Below are 18220 nucleotides of genomic sequence, written 5' to 3' on the forward strand. Positions count from 1 at the left end.
AGTAACTTACATTGTATCTACGTGACACAAGTTGCCTGTCTTTAAAAACTGAGGCAGTTCTGTCCAGTTAAAGCTGCTGACAAGAGATGCCCTGAGACCTCTGCTGAAATTGCTAGCGAATTCACACCATTGGTTTTAGCCAATAGCATGCATGGGATACGGTCACATGTGTGGATGCCGGAGTGTTCTGCGGAGCGGAACAAAGTTGCCTCACTCTCTTGTAATCCAGACCTTCAGCAGAACAGACGTCTTTTTGGAAGACAGAGCCTCTGGCTCTGCTTTTCATACCTGACCACCAACGTAAGTTAATATGAACCACTTCCCCTTCCTTTGCCCATTTCAATTAATCATTCGACCTCCTAGACTGGCCTAAACTTGGTAGCTTCTGACCCATAGGCGCATCCCATGTACACCATACTTTGAAATATATCCTCTTTATTGTGCCTAATTTCCTGTTTTGTCATTTAATGGTAGCCCTGGATTCCCACTCTCAAATCCCAACCGCTCGACCTCCTGCACACTGTCATCATGAGGCATATGTAACAACCTTCTCCCCTCTTCCCTGCCTATATACATTAACAGCACATGTGCTGATGATGTACCAATTATTAGTAGAAGAAGGGTATCACTAGAGAGGACAATACGCAAACTGAAAGAAGCCTCAGAACCTAGAGGCCTTTCCATAAATGAAACAAAGACTAAGTACATGAATTTCACCAGGAAAGAAAATAATAACTTGGATAGACTATCAGCAAATGGTTACAATTTTGAACATGTGCAGAATTTTGTCTATTTGGGCTCTAATATAATAATATTAACAGCACAAATTCCATGTCAACTGAAATAAAACTGTGTAGCCTAAGTGGTAATAGATGCTTCCACACGTTTCAGAAATTGTTGGCTTCTAGATTATTACACAGACAGCTGAAGCTGCAACTACGTAAGGTCATGATCAGGCCAGTTGTAACCTATGGGTATGAAACACGGATGCTAATGAGTGCTGATGAGCAGCAGCCTACAATATTTGAATGTGCAGTGCTGCACAAGATCCATAGGGAAGTTCAAGATAATAATGGTTTCTAGAGATCTAGGATGTATACTGAGCTGGATCACTGCATACAAGGAGCTGACATCATAAGAATTATAAAATTTAGAAGAATAGCCAGATTTTGGACTTTTCCTCAGGATGGATACTGGAAGAACAACTAAAAAGATTTTTGAATGGAGGCCATCCAGAAGAAGACAGAGGAAGGCCATGAAAACAGTGGATAGATGACGTGGAAGAAGATATAAAATTTCTCAGAGTACGAGGGTGGGGGAGAATGATGCTGGAGAGGGCAGAATGGAGGATACTTATTGATGAGACTAAAAGCCACATGGGGTTGTAATGCCATGAGAAGAAGAAGAAGAAGAAGAAGAAGTGATGAATTGCAGCTAGCTCTAAACGTGGAAAAATGTAAGGTAATGCTAATGAGTAGAAAAAACTAACTTATAATGTTTAGATACAGCATTACTGGTGTCCTGCAGGAAACAGTCAAGTTGTTTAAATATCTGGGTGTGTGTTACAAAGTGTTATGAAATGGAACGAGCATTTGTGAGAATTATGTTAGGGAAGATGAATGGTTGGCTTTGGTTTATTTGGAGGATATTAGGAAAGAGTGGTTCACTTTTAAAGGAGACCGCATATAGGACACCGGTGCGACCTATTCTTGAGTGTTGCTCAAGTGTTTGGAATCCATACCAGGTCAGATTTAAGGAAGGCATCAAAGCAATTCAGAGGTGGGCTCCTAGATTTGTTACTGCTAGGTTCGAACAACACATTAGCGTTATGGAGATACTTTGGGAACTCAGATGGAAATCTCTGGAGGGAAGGCAATGTTCTTTTCGAGGAACACTGTTGAGACAATTTAGAGAACTGGCATTTGAAGATGAATGCTAAATAATTCTACTGCTACCAACAAACATTGTGCATAAGGACCACAAAGATAAGATACGAGAAATTAGGGCTCATACAGAGGGATATAGATGGCCATTTTTCTCACACTATTTTCAAGTGGAACAAAAAAGGAAATGATTAGTAGTGGTATAGGGTACCCTCTGCAGAATATCTATGTAGATGTAAATGTAGATGTAGACTCCTCAGAAGCCATGGAAGGGTGTAGTATCTTCTTTGAACCACTTGTCCACATACCTGATGAAAATAGAGAATGGATTAATGAAAGATAGATTGTACCAGGGCACCAGCTGTAAATAGAGATTAATGTGTGCTCTCCCTAAGTGACCAGTGTACTGAATGATGTGAGACAGATAAACTAATGAGTCAGTAGTACTTGGAGTGACAGTGTAGACACTACATACCAGATGCTCAGTCAGTTATAGACATAGAGCAGACTGAGATACTGCTGACGGACCTTGATGCTCCAGAAGATGACCAGTCAGTCAAGTCACCTCATTTACCCAAAGCTAAGGAGTATCTAAATTATGTCATGTATTTATTTGGCAAGTGATTTTTCCAGTTTAGGAGAAGATCCTGTGCATCTGGAGAATGCTCTGTCAAGAAGTGACAGAGCAGACTGGATAAAAGCCATGAAAGAGGAAACAAATTATTTCCAGAGCAATGGTTTTGGGAACTTATGGATCTACCGAGGAATGAAAGTATCTGTGGAAACAAATGGATATTTAAATTGAAAGGGAAAGCAGAAAACTACTGTGATAGATTTGTTGCTAAAGGATTTACCCAAAAATTTGGTATAGAGTTGTAAGACGTAATACTCTTTGATCTCTCATTACTTTAGCTGAAATTCTTGATCTTAAGTTAATAATTGTATTAGTAAAGTGTTTTTCTAAGAATAGTTAAACAATGAACATCGAATTCCTTTAACCATTTTTATGACATCGAGGGTTCTGTTGGACTATCACAAAATCCAGTGCTGCATTCTAGATTGAAACAATGTTCATTCCAAAGTACATATTATTAGACAATGTGTGAAAATAAGTAAGACTTGCAGTCAATGGAAATGCCTGCTGGTGTGTTAACTAAAGCGCTTGCTATGGAGCATCATATGTATTTTATTCATAAGTAAAATTGTCCCCAGATTAAGTGGTAGTGTTGTATGTTGGTAGTCTGACTCCTTCTTTCATCTTTGCTGTAACTGTCTATGAGACACTGGACTATCTTTGTGTTAGTTGCTTCTTCGTCACACTGCATATATGATGTAACGCTGGCATGTGAATACAACTATTATGAATGATATAACTGTTATTTATCCATCTCATCAAAAACAGCTGTACGTTCTAACAACATGCTACAAGCTATCTGTAGACACTTGAGGAATAAAGGAGAACCCTCATCTGGGAGCAGAAGCATTGATTCGTCGACCAGCGCTTTCTAGCTTCGCACATGCACTACTATCTCTTCCATCTGCCAAATGCAGCACTGGCATTGTGCATCCATCCAGTGCCATGAAAGGTCATAGGTGTGTATTTGCATACATGTGTATGTGTGTGTGTGTGATGTGTGTATTTGTACTCTAGCTCAAGAAAGGATATACTCAGAAAGTTAGCAAGTTTTCTTTCTTCTTTTCCTGTACTATCAACAGCTCAATGCTTCTGCTTTTTGATGAGTGGTCTCCTTTACTCTTAAGAATTTACATTCTATCAGAACTTTCCTAGTATAATTATAAGCTATTTGTGTTTACTGAAGCTCCTAATATGAAAAATGCTGCTGCTTCCTCAGCTGTATTAAACAGATGGTGTTCAGCAACAATTTCTACCTTAATTTCTACATGACCACACTGATATTCATCATACAGCAAATTGTATGTAATTTTTTTTGGGATGGGGAGGTGTGTGGGCGGGGGGTATGGAGACTCACCATACAGACACAATTTTTAATTTTTCTGTGAACTTCATCACAAACCACTTTCACAAACATATTTTCATTACCAACACTGTATTATGTGCGTGTTTGGGGGCAAGGGGAGGGGGCGGTTGGCAGAGGGGGTCAGGGGTGAAGCTCAATGCCATGGTCTGTGCTAGATCACAATGACACCGTAATGCAGAATATCATAAACACAAAATTTCAATTATTCTCGACATACAAATAAAGGATTTGTTTTGGACAGGCAACCAATATTTTATACTTCCAGTCGTAATGTCATGGGAACAATTACAAATAATAAGACAACACTATACATCTTGATTACTGGTGCTTACAAATAGTATTGGTACAAATGAAAGTGTTGTATTCCTCTGTAAGGAATTCCTTCATACTATAAAAAAAGGAATTTTTAATGTTCATCATCATTGAGTTGTCTGCCTTGCACCAGGTTTTGACTGCATAGCCCTCCATGCTTCTCTCTCTTCTGTGGTCCTCTTCATTCTTTGGTGCCCTCCTTGTGGCCTGCTGACATCATCCACTATCTGGAACCTTCTTCTGCCCTTCACTCTCTTTCCCAGAACGAAACCTTCAATTGCCTCTATTAGAAGGCAATCTCTTCTTAGATTGTGGCCTATCCAGTTTAGTTTCCTATTCTTCATCATCAGCAGGATCCTTCATTCTTCTCCAACTCTCCTCAGTACTTCTTCATTCCTGACTTTATTATTCCAGCTGATCTTCTCCATTCTATGCCATATCCATATTTCACAAGCTTCAATTCTCTTATTATCCTGCTTTCTCAAAGTCCACATTTCTGCTCCATACAAGTCCACGCTCCATATTGAGCACTTAACCAGTTGATTCCTTAATTCATTGTTTAAATAATTAGTTAGGAGTCTTTCCCACTTCTGAAATGCCTCTTTCGCCAGATCCATTCACACTTTGATATCTTGTTGACAATCCATGTCTTCTTTAATCCAGCTTCCCAATGATGTCTGACCCCAACTTAATTTACACTTTTCTTTTCTTTAGCCCTATGACCATGCTTTTCATTTTCTTTTTATTAATTTTCATACCATGTGATGCACAGGCTTCATTCAGGTCATTTAGCATTTGAGTCAGTGTCTCTTGATTATCTACAAGGATCGCCATGTCATCTGCAAATCTTATACATTCAATTTTACAACCACCTATCATGATGCCTCTTGTCCCATCCAAACAGCTTTCCAGTACTTCCTCCAGATATATGTTAGGTAGGATCAGCGAGAGACAACAGCCTTGTCTAACACATCCCCCAAGCTTACTGTCTTCCGAATCCTATTACCTATTCATACCTGAGCTTTCTGATTAATGTACAGATTTGTGATCAATCTTCTCTCCTTCCACTTTACTCGCTTGTCTTTCAAGGTAACTAACAGCTTATCCCACTGCACTGTATCAAAGGCCTTTTCAAGGTCTATGAAGACAGCATACACTTCTCTGTCCTTCTCTATGTATCTTTCGCTGATGATTCTTAAAAGTCCAATGGCATCTCGTGTTCCCTTTCTCCTTATGAAACCATATTGTTCTTCACCAAGTGCTTCTTCCAGCATACCATATAGCCTCTTATTCAGAATTCTAAGAATTACTTTAGCTGCCTGCAATATTAGGATGATTGTCCTGTGGTCTTCACACTTTTTAGGATTATTAGTCTTTGGGATTGGGACTATTATACTTATGTGAAAGTTTTCTAGCCATTCCCCTTTGTCATAGATGTAGTTGCAAAGGGAGGTCAACTCATATTCGCCTGTTTCTTTTAAACTCTTTAAGATTTCTGCTGGAATGTCATCTACACCACACACTTTGTTGTTTTTAAGTTCTCCCAATGCCTTATTTACCTCTGAACCTAGGATAAAATCTCCTTTTTCATCTTCATTTACTGATTCTTCTTCCCAATCTGCAGTTTGGAAGGTCTTTGATCTGCTTCATAGAGAGTTTCAACATATTCTTTCCATCTATTCTGAACAGCATGTGGATCACTTAAAGGAGTTCCATCTTTCCCTTCTATCTCCATATTTGTTTTGTTCTTCCTTCCCTGAAATACCATTTCCTTGGCTACTCGATACATCTTTTCATAATTTCCCTCTTTTCTCTAGTGTCTCAATTTCTGAGCAGATTTCTCTCATCCATTTTTCCCTGGGCTGGTCAGTTACTCTTCTCAGCTCATTGTTCAGTCTTCTGTATTGCCTTTTTCCTCCATCAGTTTGTGCGCTTTTCCATTTTCTATTCTGCCATCTTCAAGATTGTGTCATTGGTAACCCACGGTTTCCTTCTCCACCTGCACTTCGCCAGACCAGCAACATCTTTACTGGTTGCTTTCAGGGTGTCTCTGAACTGGTTCCACTGTTCATTTATGCCCTCTGTCTTTTCTCTTATTTTCCACTTGTCTTGGAACTCTTCTTATTAATGTTATAAAACATTTATTGGTGGTAATAAGTAACTCCTTCGAGGTCATTTCATAGCAGTTTCCACTGAGTTATAAGGCTGAGAATCCAATTCAAATGTCCTCCACATAGAAATGCATTGAGATACAGCTATATATTTTAAGAACAGAAACCAGCTAATAGGAATTTATGAGGCATGTTTTGAAAGTAAGTGTATTAGATTTTCAGATTTTAAAAAAAATGGTATTTTAAAAAAATTACAGACTATTATTGATAAACTTGTTGACTATTTTTCCACGCAACTGCAGTCCTGTTCAGTGCATGTGGTGAGCCACGGCACTAGCTTCCTTATGTCCTCCTCGAGGAACTGCCCTGCCAGCCCCTCTCCCCAAACATTCCTCTCATCAGTATTCTCCTCCTTTTGTTCTGAATTCTCCTTTTGTGTCTCACAGTATTGTTGTGCATTGATGCTCTTCCCCTGAGGCAGAAAATTGACCAAAATCATGCCTTTTCAGCATTTTACTTTAAGTTTCATGTTCAGCATGCGTTTCCTCTGTGAGATATAAGAATCTGACACTAACATTTTTTTTATTTTTTATTTTTTTTTGCCACAATTTTTTGAGTTCAACTTTGATTCAGATTATTTAGCATTGCTATTCCATGTTGGATAATCAAATATTCTTCTTTTGGTGATTAAAACTATGGTCTTTCTAATGAGCCCAGTTTGTAAAGATTTTTAGAGCTCAGTTTTTTTGCAAAATCAGGTCAAAAATACTGGATTTTTTATATTTTTACAAAATCTTCAAGTTTGCACTTCATTTATTCAGTACTGGAAAGTGTTACATAAATGAAACTTTATATTTGAGAACCTTGTGTTGTCATGTTATTACATGCCAAAATTCACGTTTGTCATATCTTTAGGCCCTGAGAGCCAAACTTCAAAATTTTTTCAGGCACCGATTTTTTTGGGCGATTTTGTCTAAACTTTTCTAGCTGAATATGGCTTGTAAAATTCGTTTCATTACTATTCTTAAGAGAACGCATAAAGTTGCACAAGATACCCAAATTTCATTTGTTTCAACAAAAAATTGTCCAAAATATAAGAGCCCAAATTTGCCAGGAGGATTAAATGTTCTGGGAAGTGAGTGTAATAAGGCACAGATCTTTGAAAAGTATCTCCAAGATGCACCATTATCTAGTTTATTCAGTTCACAGTCCTTGGTGCTGCTGAAAGAATAGGCCTATAGTCGCAGAGAATACTGGTAGAAGTAAAGCTGTGAAGGTGTGTTGTGAGACATACTTGAATAGCATTTGCTCATGGAAGGCAAAAGTACCAGTTTTGAGTCCTGGTGCAGCACACAGTTTTAACCTGCCAGGAAGTTTCAGAATAGCTATTGTTATTTAGCTCTGTCTCTTTCCATCTAGGTTAGAAAGGGGACCACAAACAATAACAAATGTTGTTGGACACCACATTTTGTGTTCCACATTCTGAGTTTTGTTTTGTTCCTCTGATGAACTTAGTTAATGTGAGTCTCTGGTTTCTGTTATGAAGTTAAAGACCCAGTCATGCAGGTAGAAAACACATAATGTCATAATATTGGGAGATCCCAAGTAGAATATAAAGTTAAAGGTACTGGAGAAGTGAGAAAACACCAACAGGATATGCAAGGAGAACTTCAGCAAAGATCTGAAGGTGGGAGACGAGGCACTGTTGTAAATAAAGCTCTGGAAGGAAGGCTTTGCTTGGATAGCTCACCTGCTACACCACTTACCTACAAAAGGCAAACATCCCAGGTTCAAGTTCTGGTCTGGCACATAGTTTTAATCTGGTAGAAAGTTTCAAATAAGTACACACTCCATGCAGAGTGAGAATTCATTTTGGAAACAATCCCCTAGACTGTAGGTAAGCCATGTCTCCTCATTAGCCTTTCTTCCAAGTAGATATGTAAGAGAACTTGTGTGAAGTTAGGAAGATAGGAGATGAGGTATTCGCAGAAGCAAAGCTGTGAGGGTGGGTTATTAATCATGTTTGAATAGTTCAGTCAGTGAGCACTTGACCATGAAAGGCAGAGGTATGAGGTTCGAGTTCTAGTGTGGCTCGCAGTTTTAACCTGCCATTAAGTTTCAGGACAGCTTTTGTTGTTTAGCTCTGTCTCTTTCTCTACTGAGGATCCTTTGTGAAAGCCAAACTGAGGTGCAGTTAGCCAGTTATGCTTAAAAAAGTGCCAGTATTCTTCTATAGACCACATTCTCAGAAACTATTGTAGTCTGAAGTAGTGAAATTGGTTTGTAATTATTGTTAATTTTTCTAACTCCAAGGGAAATTTGTAACTGAATTGAGGATTTTTTGGTAAGGCAGATGCAGCACGTAATCTTGTATGAGGAGTCACTGAGAGATGTAGAAATAACTCCATCTGTGCCACAGGGAAGTGGCTTGGGTTTCTGGCTGTTAATTTTAGATATTAATGACATCAATAATAATAATAATAATGATAATGATAATAATAATAATAATTCATGACTTTTCACCAATTATGCACTTATCTATGATGAACACCTGTCTGAAATTAGCTACAAAAACATTCATTCAGATGTTGGTAAGATTTCAGGGTGCTGCAAAGACTGTCAACTTCCTTCAAATATTCAAAACCGTAAAATGGTTCATTTCATAAAACAAAAAATTAATAATTTAGGACTAATTATCAGTGAGTCACCATTGGATTCAGTCAATTCTTACAAATATCTGTTGGGATATGAAATGGAATGATCACATAGGCTCAGCCAGAGGTAAAGCAGGTGTCAAACTTCAGGTCACTGGAAGGATACTAGGAAAATGCAACCAGTCAACAAAGAAATAGCTTACAAAACAGTTGGGTGATGCACCCTAAAATATTGCTCACTTGTCTGGAGTTTATACCAAATAAGAATAACAAGTGATGTTGAACATGCACAAAGAAGAGTGGCACAGATGGTCTCTGGTTTGTCTGACCCATGGGAGAGTATCACAGAGGTGCTGAAATAACTGAACTGGCAGACGCTTGAAGATAGACGCAAACTATCCCGTGAAAGCTTACTTCCAAAGTTTTAGGCACCAACTTTAAACGGGGAAGTTAGGATTACACTATAACTCACTACATATCACTTCCGTAGAGATCACGAAGTCTAGCCTAGGCTAATTGCAGCACACATGGAGGCATTCTAAGCAATCATTCTTTTATCCCTCCATACGCGAATGGAACAGGAAGAAGCAGTAACAACTGGTGCAATGGAAAGCACTGTCCCATATACTTCATAGTGGTACACAGACTATAAATGTAGAATTTTAAAGGTTTCTGTCACAACTGTATATTTACAACTGTCAGAAAACAATGAACTTCTATGGGATAAGAGTTTCCTTGACTAGTTCTGAAATCAGTTGTATGAGTTGGTTGCCTATTCATTTATAATTCTTTATTTCTATTTATGAGTAGCTTGTTTTCTCCAACACGTTTAATTACTTCCTCCACTTCATACAAGTTTTCGTTTTTAAGATTCTTAACAGTTCAACATTTAGACTGTCTGCACAAAGAGTGACTGGAAAAAAATGCAACTCCAACTGGCTGATAAAGTAACTCTGGAATGAGAAACTGTAGCTGGTGTGTGCGAGTTTGAAGGAGAGTAAGTACAGTATTATTTGTTGCACCCAGCATCTTCTGGTTTGTGTGAATGAATACAAAACAAATTCTACTTCTAATATGTTGTCGATTATTTTTGTTTTGAAAATCAAGATGTCATTAGATTTTGGTATACGTACTGATACGGAAATGTGATTCTGGCATTTTGTACTCCTTAAATCATTTGTATTTGTGGACCTCTGTGTTTAAACAAATAGATTTATGGAATTTCTGTAGTTTTCTTGTCATTTTCACTGTTTGTTTGCACACGACAATGTAATTTTATTGAACGGCACAAGCACTGATAGTCACACAAAAGAATACAGTAGGCCTCGCTTTCATTATGATTTATGTTTTTTGTGCATTTGGTCCCATTGGCGTACCACCAATTTTATTGTAAACAGCAGATGCACAGTACACTTGATACCTGTCGTACTAAACTGCTTTCACACCACACTTTCTATCAAATCCACCAGCAAAAGCTTGGGAACTTGTAGCTCTAGAAAATGAGATAATTTCCTTGCTTCCCACCGTACAAAACCAACATTCACAACATGCTCATATTTTTTCAGATGAAAGCAATCCAGAGCTGTATTCAAGAACACAAGGAAACTCAGACCACTCGACAACGCAGATGCCAAGTTGTTGCTGCTGCTTGTCCAAATGAGCCTGCCCTCGCACGTGTTGGTGCAGTATAAGCGGTGCACGTTATTCCTGCAGTACCTGGGGTTTAGGAATGGGGGTGGTGGCCTCTCATTGTGGATTGTCCTAAGGGGCGTCCTGACTCTGTTACAGGGTGTTACTCCCACAAAGGTCAGGTCAATAAGTGGTCAGCCTGTGATGGATTTGGTGGACCAGGTCCCTGATGAGCCAGTTTTTGGACCATTCAACCTGTCCATAGAAGACATGCACTGACTGTTGAAATTGGTCGCGGAGCAGCAGGATGCCAGTCTGCTTATGCAGTCGAGCTGTGGAGTAGAGCCATGGCAGGTGCAGAGCAAGCCTGAGTGCCCAGTTCTGCACCCTCTGCAGTGCGTTCATGTGTGTGAGATGCCTTGTCCCAGACCACAGCTGTGTATTCCAGCATGGGACATACCAGTGCCAGATACAGGGTAAGGCCACGGTGGGGAGGCAGAGCTGATGATGGGTTGAGCAGGGGATACAGGATGTGTAGGTGCCCTATTGCTCTGCTCCTGATGTCCTGAATGTGAGGCTTCCAAGTGAGTTTCTGGTTGAGGATGACACCAAGAAAATGGCCAGTCTTGCTTCAGGGAACAGGGTTTCCCATGATGGTGACTGGCGGGAGACCAGTAGGGAGTAATCTTTGTGTAAAGACCACTGCCTGACTCTTCGCGGCATTTTGATTAAGGCGCCATTTGGTTGACTACGCACTGAGGGCCTCACAGTCGTGCTGGAGAAGATGTCTCATCCCCACCGTCATCAAGCTCCGTACGAATAGTGCAGTGTTGTCAGTGTATAGGGCCAACTTCACTGGCGCCATGTGCGGCGCATCAGTGGTGAAGAGGGAGTATAGCAGAGGCACTCCAGCATGTAATGGACGGTGGGCCAAAGTGCCATCACCCAGCCAGATGTGGAACATCCTGTCAGCCAGGTAGGAGCAGAGAAGGACTCCGTGCGATGTCAGAACCCATGCACAAAGAATTTGTACATGAGGCCGTTGTGCCACATGAAGTCTAAGACCCTGGAGACATCCAGTAATACTGCCCTGAGGAATTCCCAAGTCTCCAGAATGCACATGGCCTCTTCCACCAGCTGCATCAGTTTGTGTACGGTGGAACAGCCACTCCTAAATCCAACTTGTTCATCTGGGATGGAGTAGACGCCTGGTGTATAGGCTCTTGAACAACTTTAAGAGCAAAGGCAGCGGGTTGATGGGTCAGTAGTTCGCAGGATGGCATCCTTGTTCGCCTTGGGGATGGTCACCAACTCTGTGTGTTTCCACTCAGTGGGGTAGACCCCGGAATGAAGGACGTGATTGAAGATACCAGCGAGGATGTGATTTGTGATGCCATCAGCGCCTCCAGCCTTCTTGGTATCGAGCACCCTCAAATGTGCGGACACCTCCTCTTTGGAGATGGGGTTCATCTCATCCCCCTTGTCCCTGGCTTCCAGGAACACAGGGAGTTGCTTCTCTACTCAGCAGAGGTGGTATTCTTCTATGCCATCTTTCACCAGGATGAATGACAATTCAAAGTGGTCCGGTAATGCCCCTGCTTTGCCATCAGGGCTGCAGATCACTTCCTGGCCGGCATGGAGTGCTGGAATACGCTGTTGTCTGCGCAGACAGTATTTGACTATGCCCCAGGTGCTGTCATCCTTGGAACTGAGAGATGCAACCAGGTCAGCCCAGACACTGCTTCTGTTGGCCTCAACTGCAGCCTTGATTCATCTCTGCAAATGGCTGAGACGTTGCTTCATTGCTGGTTGGCAGATGAGCTGCTACTCCCAGAAGACTCTGTTTTTCTCCTGGATTGGATCTCAGATGGGAGGTGGGAGACTTCTGGAGAAGTCCCTGGGCTCCTATGGATGGTGAGGGGAGACTGCATCAGCTGGTAGGGGAAAAACAGCAACACAGCATCTGCACCGATTTCAGTGGGGTCCAGGGAGTCTGAAAGTAATTGCAGGACATTATCGTGGAACCGCTCAGTGATGTTTTTTGGCCACAGTGGGTAAGAGCTGCTCCGGCAACATCAATACTGAAGACCACCGGCAGGTGGTCCAATGATGGAGCACACTGGGCGGCAGCAGTCGTGTGGTGCTTGATGTCCTTGATAAGGGCAATGTCAAGCATGTCCAACTGCCCTCGGGTGGGGTAAATGGTGTGGTTGTGTGGACCCATGACCAGGGCGCTGTTCCTCTGGGCAGCACGATGAAGTTGACAGCCACTGATGTTCAAGAGGCAGGAGTTACATTCCGGGTGCTTCGCACTGAAGTCACCCGCAATGAAGACCCAGCCCCCTGAAGGCCAGCAGCACATCAATGCCCACCTCCTGAAGATGCCCGCGAGGTGGCCTGTAGGCAGCCACGAATGTGATCTGCCCAGCAGCAGTAGAGACATTCACTCCTGTAGCTTCCAGGGTGGCAAGGTCCAGAAGTGGCACCTTTGGGGCCGCCGCTAGCAGGGTGGTGTCAGCTTGTACCAACACGCCTGGCAGGGCTCCTGACGGTACTCTGTCCTCTTGAGCGGCCGCGCCACCAATAGTCATCAAATAATCAAGTACTGCTGGAAGATGTGGAATGCGCACTCATCAGCATCGCATCCTGAGTAGTCGGCGCCGAACAAGCATTGCGTAATAGCATACACTTGCAGCGCATTTAGCGGGCAGGTGTCCATGGAGAAATCTGAAGCATCGTCCTTTGTCTGCTGGGTCATCATAAATGGGGGGCTGGATGGGGCCTCCGATGGGGCTGCTTCAGTCGCCTGAGCCCATCCCACTGAATGGTGATTCGCCACACCCTTCGTCTGAGTAGCGTGCTCCTCTACATACAGCACACTAACTCAAGATTGCCCCGCCAACTCGCTGGCAGCTGGTTGGTAGCGCGTTGCAAGCTATTTACTGGTGAGTCACTCTGCAGTCGCGCCGTCTCCAAAAGGCCCATTCAACTTAACAGTAAAGGCCATCCGCACATGGACGGACCGAAAACGAACGCAAAGGGCAGGCCTACATCGACAACTGTTTGCTGTCTAGTCGGCAATGCAGTTCTGTACACGGAACAGCTCAGAACTGAGAAACTACAGTGCGAGATAGATGGAGATGTAGTACTGTTTGTCGCAGCCAAGCATCTTTGGTTGCTCTCGACATGTGGTTCTCTGTTATTATAATAGATTAATTAGAATACGAAGAAAACTCTGGATTAATCCGCACATCCAGTGAAATATAAACGGCAGGCTAAATACAGCAACCAAGGAGCTGTAACAGACATATCTGAAATTCATACTTTTTGTAGGACAACTGAACAGTGCTACAGCGATATGGCCTATTTGATTTCTTCAGCTATAAAACATCGTTACTTTTGTTTTAAAATCCAAATATCTTTAGTTTTATATACACGGAAATGTGGTGATGGTGGTCTGTGCTGGTTAAATCATTTCTATGTGAACACCATTATATTTACACGTATCGAAGTATTGTGGCTTTTCACTGTTCGTTCCCAAGCGACAGTGTAATTTTACATAACAACAAAGCCTGCTAGTTACATCACAGTTATTTACATTTGCTTCCATTGACGTCTCGGTAATTTTATTTTAAACAACAGATGAACAGTACATTACACGTCATATAAAATTCCTTTCCCTTTTAATAGAAACAGCGCGGTGTGAAATGCCTCCCGCAGTAGCCTGGGAACTAGTACTTCCCGTGCAAAGCCAAAATTCACAACATGCTAGTTTATCTTCAGGTTAAACCAATACAGAGCTGCGATCGAGGAAACGAAGGAACTCAGAGCGCTTGGTGACGTAGGCATCGAGTCGCTGGCAACTGGACGGCAAACGCGTTGCAAGGTGACTGGTGTGTCATTCAGCAGTCGCACACCGTCTGCAGAGCTCTGTTTAACCATACACGATTACAGGAAGTGATTAGCTGCTGACCTATTATCAACTGACGTCGGTAACGAGTTGTATTTGTGTTGCTTCGTGTGCAGTGGACGTAAGTGATTCGTAAGCGGCCAGTTACCAACTCGTTCTCGTCAGAGGGTTTCATTTTCGAGTCGCTTCGTGTGTGGAGAGTGTCACAGTAATCCAGGGGCGCCGACTTTCCAAAATTTCTGTGGGTGCATATCGATGACGGAATGTAATATATGTTTTCTGGAGGGTTCTGGTATTTTTAAAAATTATTACCTTTCATTTATAATCTTTTATGAACACTGCCTGTGTCATAAAGATCTGTGCTGTGATAAAGTAAAATATGCCGGTACTATAAGCACGCTTTCAGGCTGCCATAGCTTAGAAGGCACATTCTCGGATTCGGAAAGGTTTAAAAAGTCAGCCAACCAGTAGCAAACCAAAGGTTTATTTAGCCCTCGACCTAGGTTTCGATATTTATAAAAATATCTTCATCAAAAGGATTGGGTCTTGGAGGTAAACTACATTAGCTGAAGCCGAGTGGCTCTTCTCATATATAAAACAGACATAAAAACCAGAACCATCACATGCCATGGCTTAAGACAGCAGCCAGATTGCACTCAGCGTACATCAGAATGAATGCACAACTGAATTCGCCCACTGATAAATGCTTTTGTCTACATAAAATTAAAACAGACGCCCAAAGAATGAAATATTCACGTAACGTACGTATTCACCATGCCAGTGACTACGGCCTTTAACACGGTGAAGAGCTAAATAAACCTTTGGTCTACTACAACTGGTTGGCTGAGTTTGTTCAGCCTCTTCAAATTTATACAATTGCTGAATCGCAGCCATGTTTAAGGTTTTATTCTTGGATTCCTTATTTTTTTGGCTGAACATGCTTTCCATTGTTGCCGGTGTCAGTAATATCCATCTGTGATGACGACGACAAAATATATGACAAATTAATCCGCGTTCCACAAGAGTCTAATAATCGCGCAACGTTTGAAAGCTGCGAAATTTTTTGCCTGACGAAGACCTTTTGCTCCATGCAACGCGTCAATAGAGCCTTCTTCAGTCTACAATATAAGCTCCCGCGTTCTTCGAAGCCAATGCCGCAACAAACAATCCGGATTATGTGAAAACAATTTCTGTTACATCTAAACCACATCGCCTGTTATGTTTTAGAAAAAAGAAATGACTACTAACTTAGTTTGTAACAGTCGACTTCCTTGTACCTCCGATTATTCTTTATTATTGCATAACATTGGCCAGTAGACATTTTAAAACAGTTGTTGACAATGGAGTGGGCGTACAGTACGGTAGCGTGTCACTTGTAAGGAAACATGAAAGCAAGCTGAAAAGACGGGATTTCATTCTCAGTATAGTGCGACTATGATTCTAGGAAGTGCCTTTTACTCGTCCAGGGAAAGGCAAGGAACGTTCGGGGAGTGTGTTCCTTGGTTGCCTTTGCTCAAAGACATCTGAAACGAACAAATAGGTTTTAGAGGTCAGAATTTTAACATCCATCCCAGTGTTTTAATAGTTCATTACTTTTTGATAAAGGAAAGTGAGAAATATTTACTTTATTTTTATCAAACTAAAAATTTTGTGCGCGCACCCACAAGATTATGTAAGTTTGTACGAGACCCGGGGCACCCACATAGTCGGGGCGTATGCAATTATCTTCTCGTTAATGTGATTCGACATGCCTTCCACAGTCACGACACCTTAACTTCATTTTTTGTAAAATAGAGCGCACCTGTATATATTTTTTGACTTCTCATTTTTTATCACTACAGCAGAAATTACCCATTTTAATACTTTCACAATACACGCAATTTCCTCTGTCCAGTAACAAGTACTAGGGCAGGCAAATTTTCAATGGCCTTAATATTTACAAACAATTGTGTGCTTCTTACCTGGTATATGCCACGGCCACCGTGTATAATGCTTAGCATACTATTCGCGTTCTCGTGTAATTCGATATCCGTCTAAATCTACTTTTTAATTACGGTGGTGGTTGTTTTGTACATAAATGTATTCTTCTACATCAAATTCGAATACAATAAGACAAATGATGAATCTGTTACTGCATCATTACGGGATTTTTGTGTTCACCTTGATGCCAGACACCTTTAATCTCCAAACTAGCCGTAGCAATAATTCGCCCTCATCGTTTTGTTTTTTTAATTCTGAAGCACATGAAATGTTGATTTTCACACAAAATTTCGTTATCGGTAATTGTAAAATGTTATGATTAGTTTTGTGCCTCTGTATCGACATTTTTTTTTCTTTTTCTTACTTGACAACATTAAGAACACTTTTTTCCTTATAAGCATGACACTGCAGTTATCATTTTGGTTTGTGAAGTTACGTTGCCCTGCAACATTATCTATACACATCTGTAGCAAGTTAATATTTGTAGCTACTATGCCGGGCCGAGACATGAACACAAGTCATGGTGATGAAACCGCCACGCTGGTGAATCGATTCATAGCTTCCAACTTCTTTGTAGTTCTTACAGTCCTACGGAAACTAACTTTGCGAACTCACCGACAACGAGTAATCATTTTATCGTTTGCATGTATTTATTTTATCATTTTGTGACTTTCCTTGCGTACTTCTTCAGATATATCTCACAGTTTGAAAAGCAAAATAAAAATCAACTACAATTTCCTTGCGAAAGTAATTTCAAGTCCCGGTTCAGCATAAGCTCCTTAGTATTTGTAATTATATGATAATCTAACACAGCGAGTGCTTTGTCAGATTCCAGACGATAGACCATCATGTTTTTCTTTACTTACCGGTATCACGTTATTTGGGTTACTGAAACTGTAGCGTGTACAGAAAATGCCGGGCTGTCTTCGAATAATAAAGGTATTGATCATGCTGTTCACTTTGTTTCGTTGTTTATACGTACCTGTATAAATAGTTCGTTGCTGGAACGCGTAAGAGCATTTTCACAGGTCCGTTTACTGGCAAGCCACTTTTCCGTAACATCATTTGTACGATTCCAACCATTGCAAATCGGTCTGTGGGCGATGGTAACAACTGACTGATAAGAAATTCTGATTCTACCGTGTCAAACAGTTCTAATGTTTATACAGACATCGGATTGAGTCACGCCCTGTCAACAAACAGCAGAGAATCACGTTTACAACTACGAATCCGGTATCTAAAAGGAACCTTACTTCTTCCCTAACACGCGCGGTTCATTTAATAATGGAATGATACGGTATCAGGTATTATTCGGACGATACCTGTGGAATGCACAGCGTCAACAGTGACTCGGCAGACTTATTTTGCCTCTAACTGATAGCTATATATGACGCAAGGTACGTCTTACTGTGCTCATAAAGATGGATCTGTGCGAAATCGTGTATCCATACGAATTACTGTTCATTGGACAAAATTATCGAAAACCACGAAAACTTCAGCGTAAAGTGTATGTCGCCATCGCCGAGGGAGCACACACGGCCGGCAGCTGTCACTGGCTGCTTCCGTTGACACACTGTGTGTGTGTGTGTGTGTGTGTGTGTGTGTGTGTGTGTGTGTTTTCCAGCCCTTGACGTGTATCTACGACTTCGCGGCGAGCCGTGCTTCGGCGGGACAAATATCAGTGGTGTTCAAACGGCGCGCAACACGAAGGCAACTTTATCTTTACAGCCAACCACTACAC

General features: G+C 41.4%; 1 protein-coding gene across 2 annotated transcripts in view; it reads right to left on the bottom strand.

Moving 5' to 3' along the window:
* Positions 1–18013, bottom strand: part of LOC124711702 (NADH-ubiquinone oxidoreductase 49 kDa subunit-like) — a 168974-nt gene extending 150961 nt beyond the window's left edge. The window contains exons 1-2 of one of the 2 annotated variants that reach the window (XM_047241904.1): positions 17802–18013; positions 17462–17668 (exon numbers count right to left, since the gene is read on the bottom strand). In XM_047241904.1, coding sequence (XP_047097860.1) covers positions 17462–17562 — 101 coding nt within the window. In that variant the 5' untranslated portion in view covers positions 17563–17668; positions 17802–18013. Of the gene's footprint in view, positions 1–17461 lie in introns of both variants that reach the window. The other variant, XM_047241903.1, reaches the window with a different exon arrangement.
* Positions 18014–18220: the final 207 nt, after the last annotated feature.

This window comes from Schistocerca piceifrons, chromosome 8, assembly GCF_021461385.2.
Source record: "Schistocerca piceifrons isolate TAMUIC-IGC-003096 chromosome 8, iqSchPice1.1, whole genome shotgun sequence".
NCBI classification, from domain to species: Eukaryota; Metazoa; Arthropoda; class Insecta; order Orthoptera; family Acrididae; genus Schistocerca; species Schistocerca piceifrons.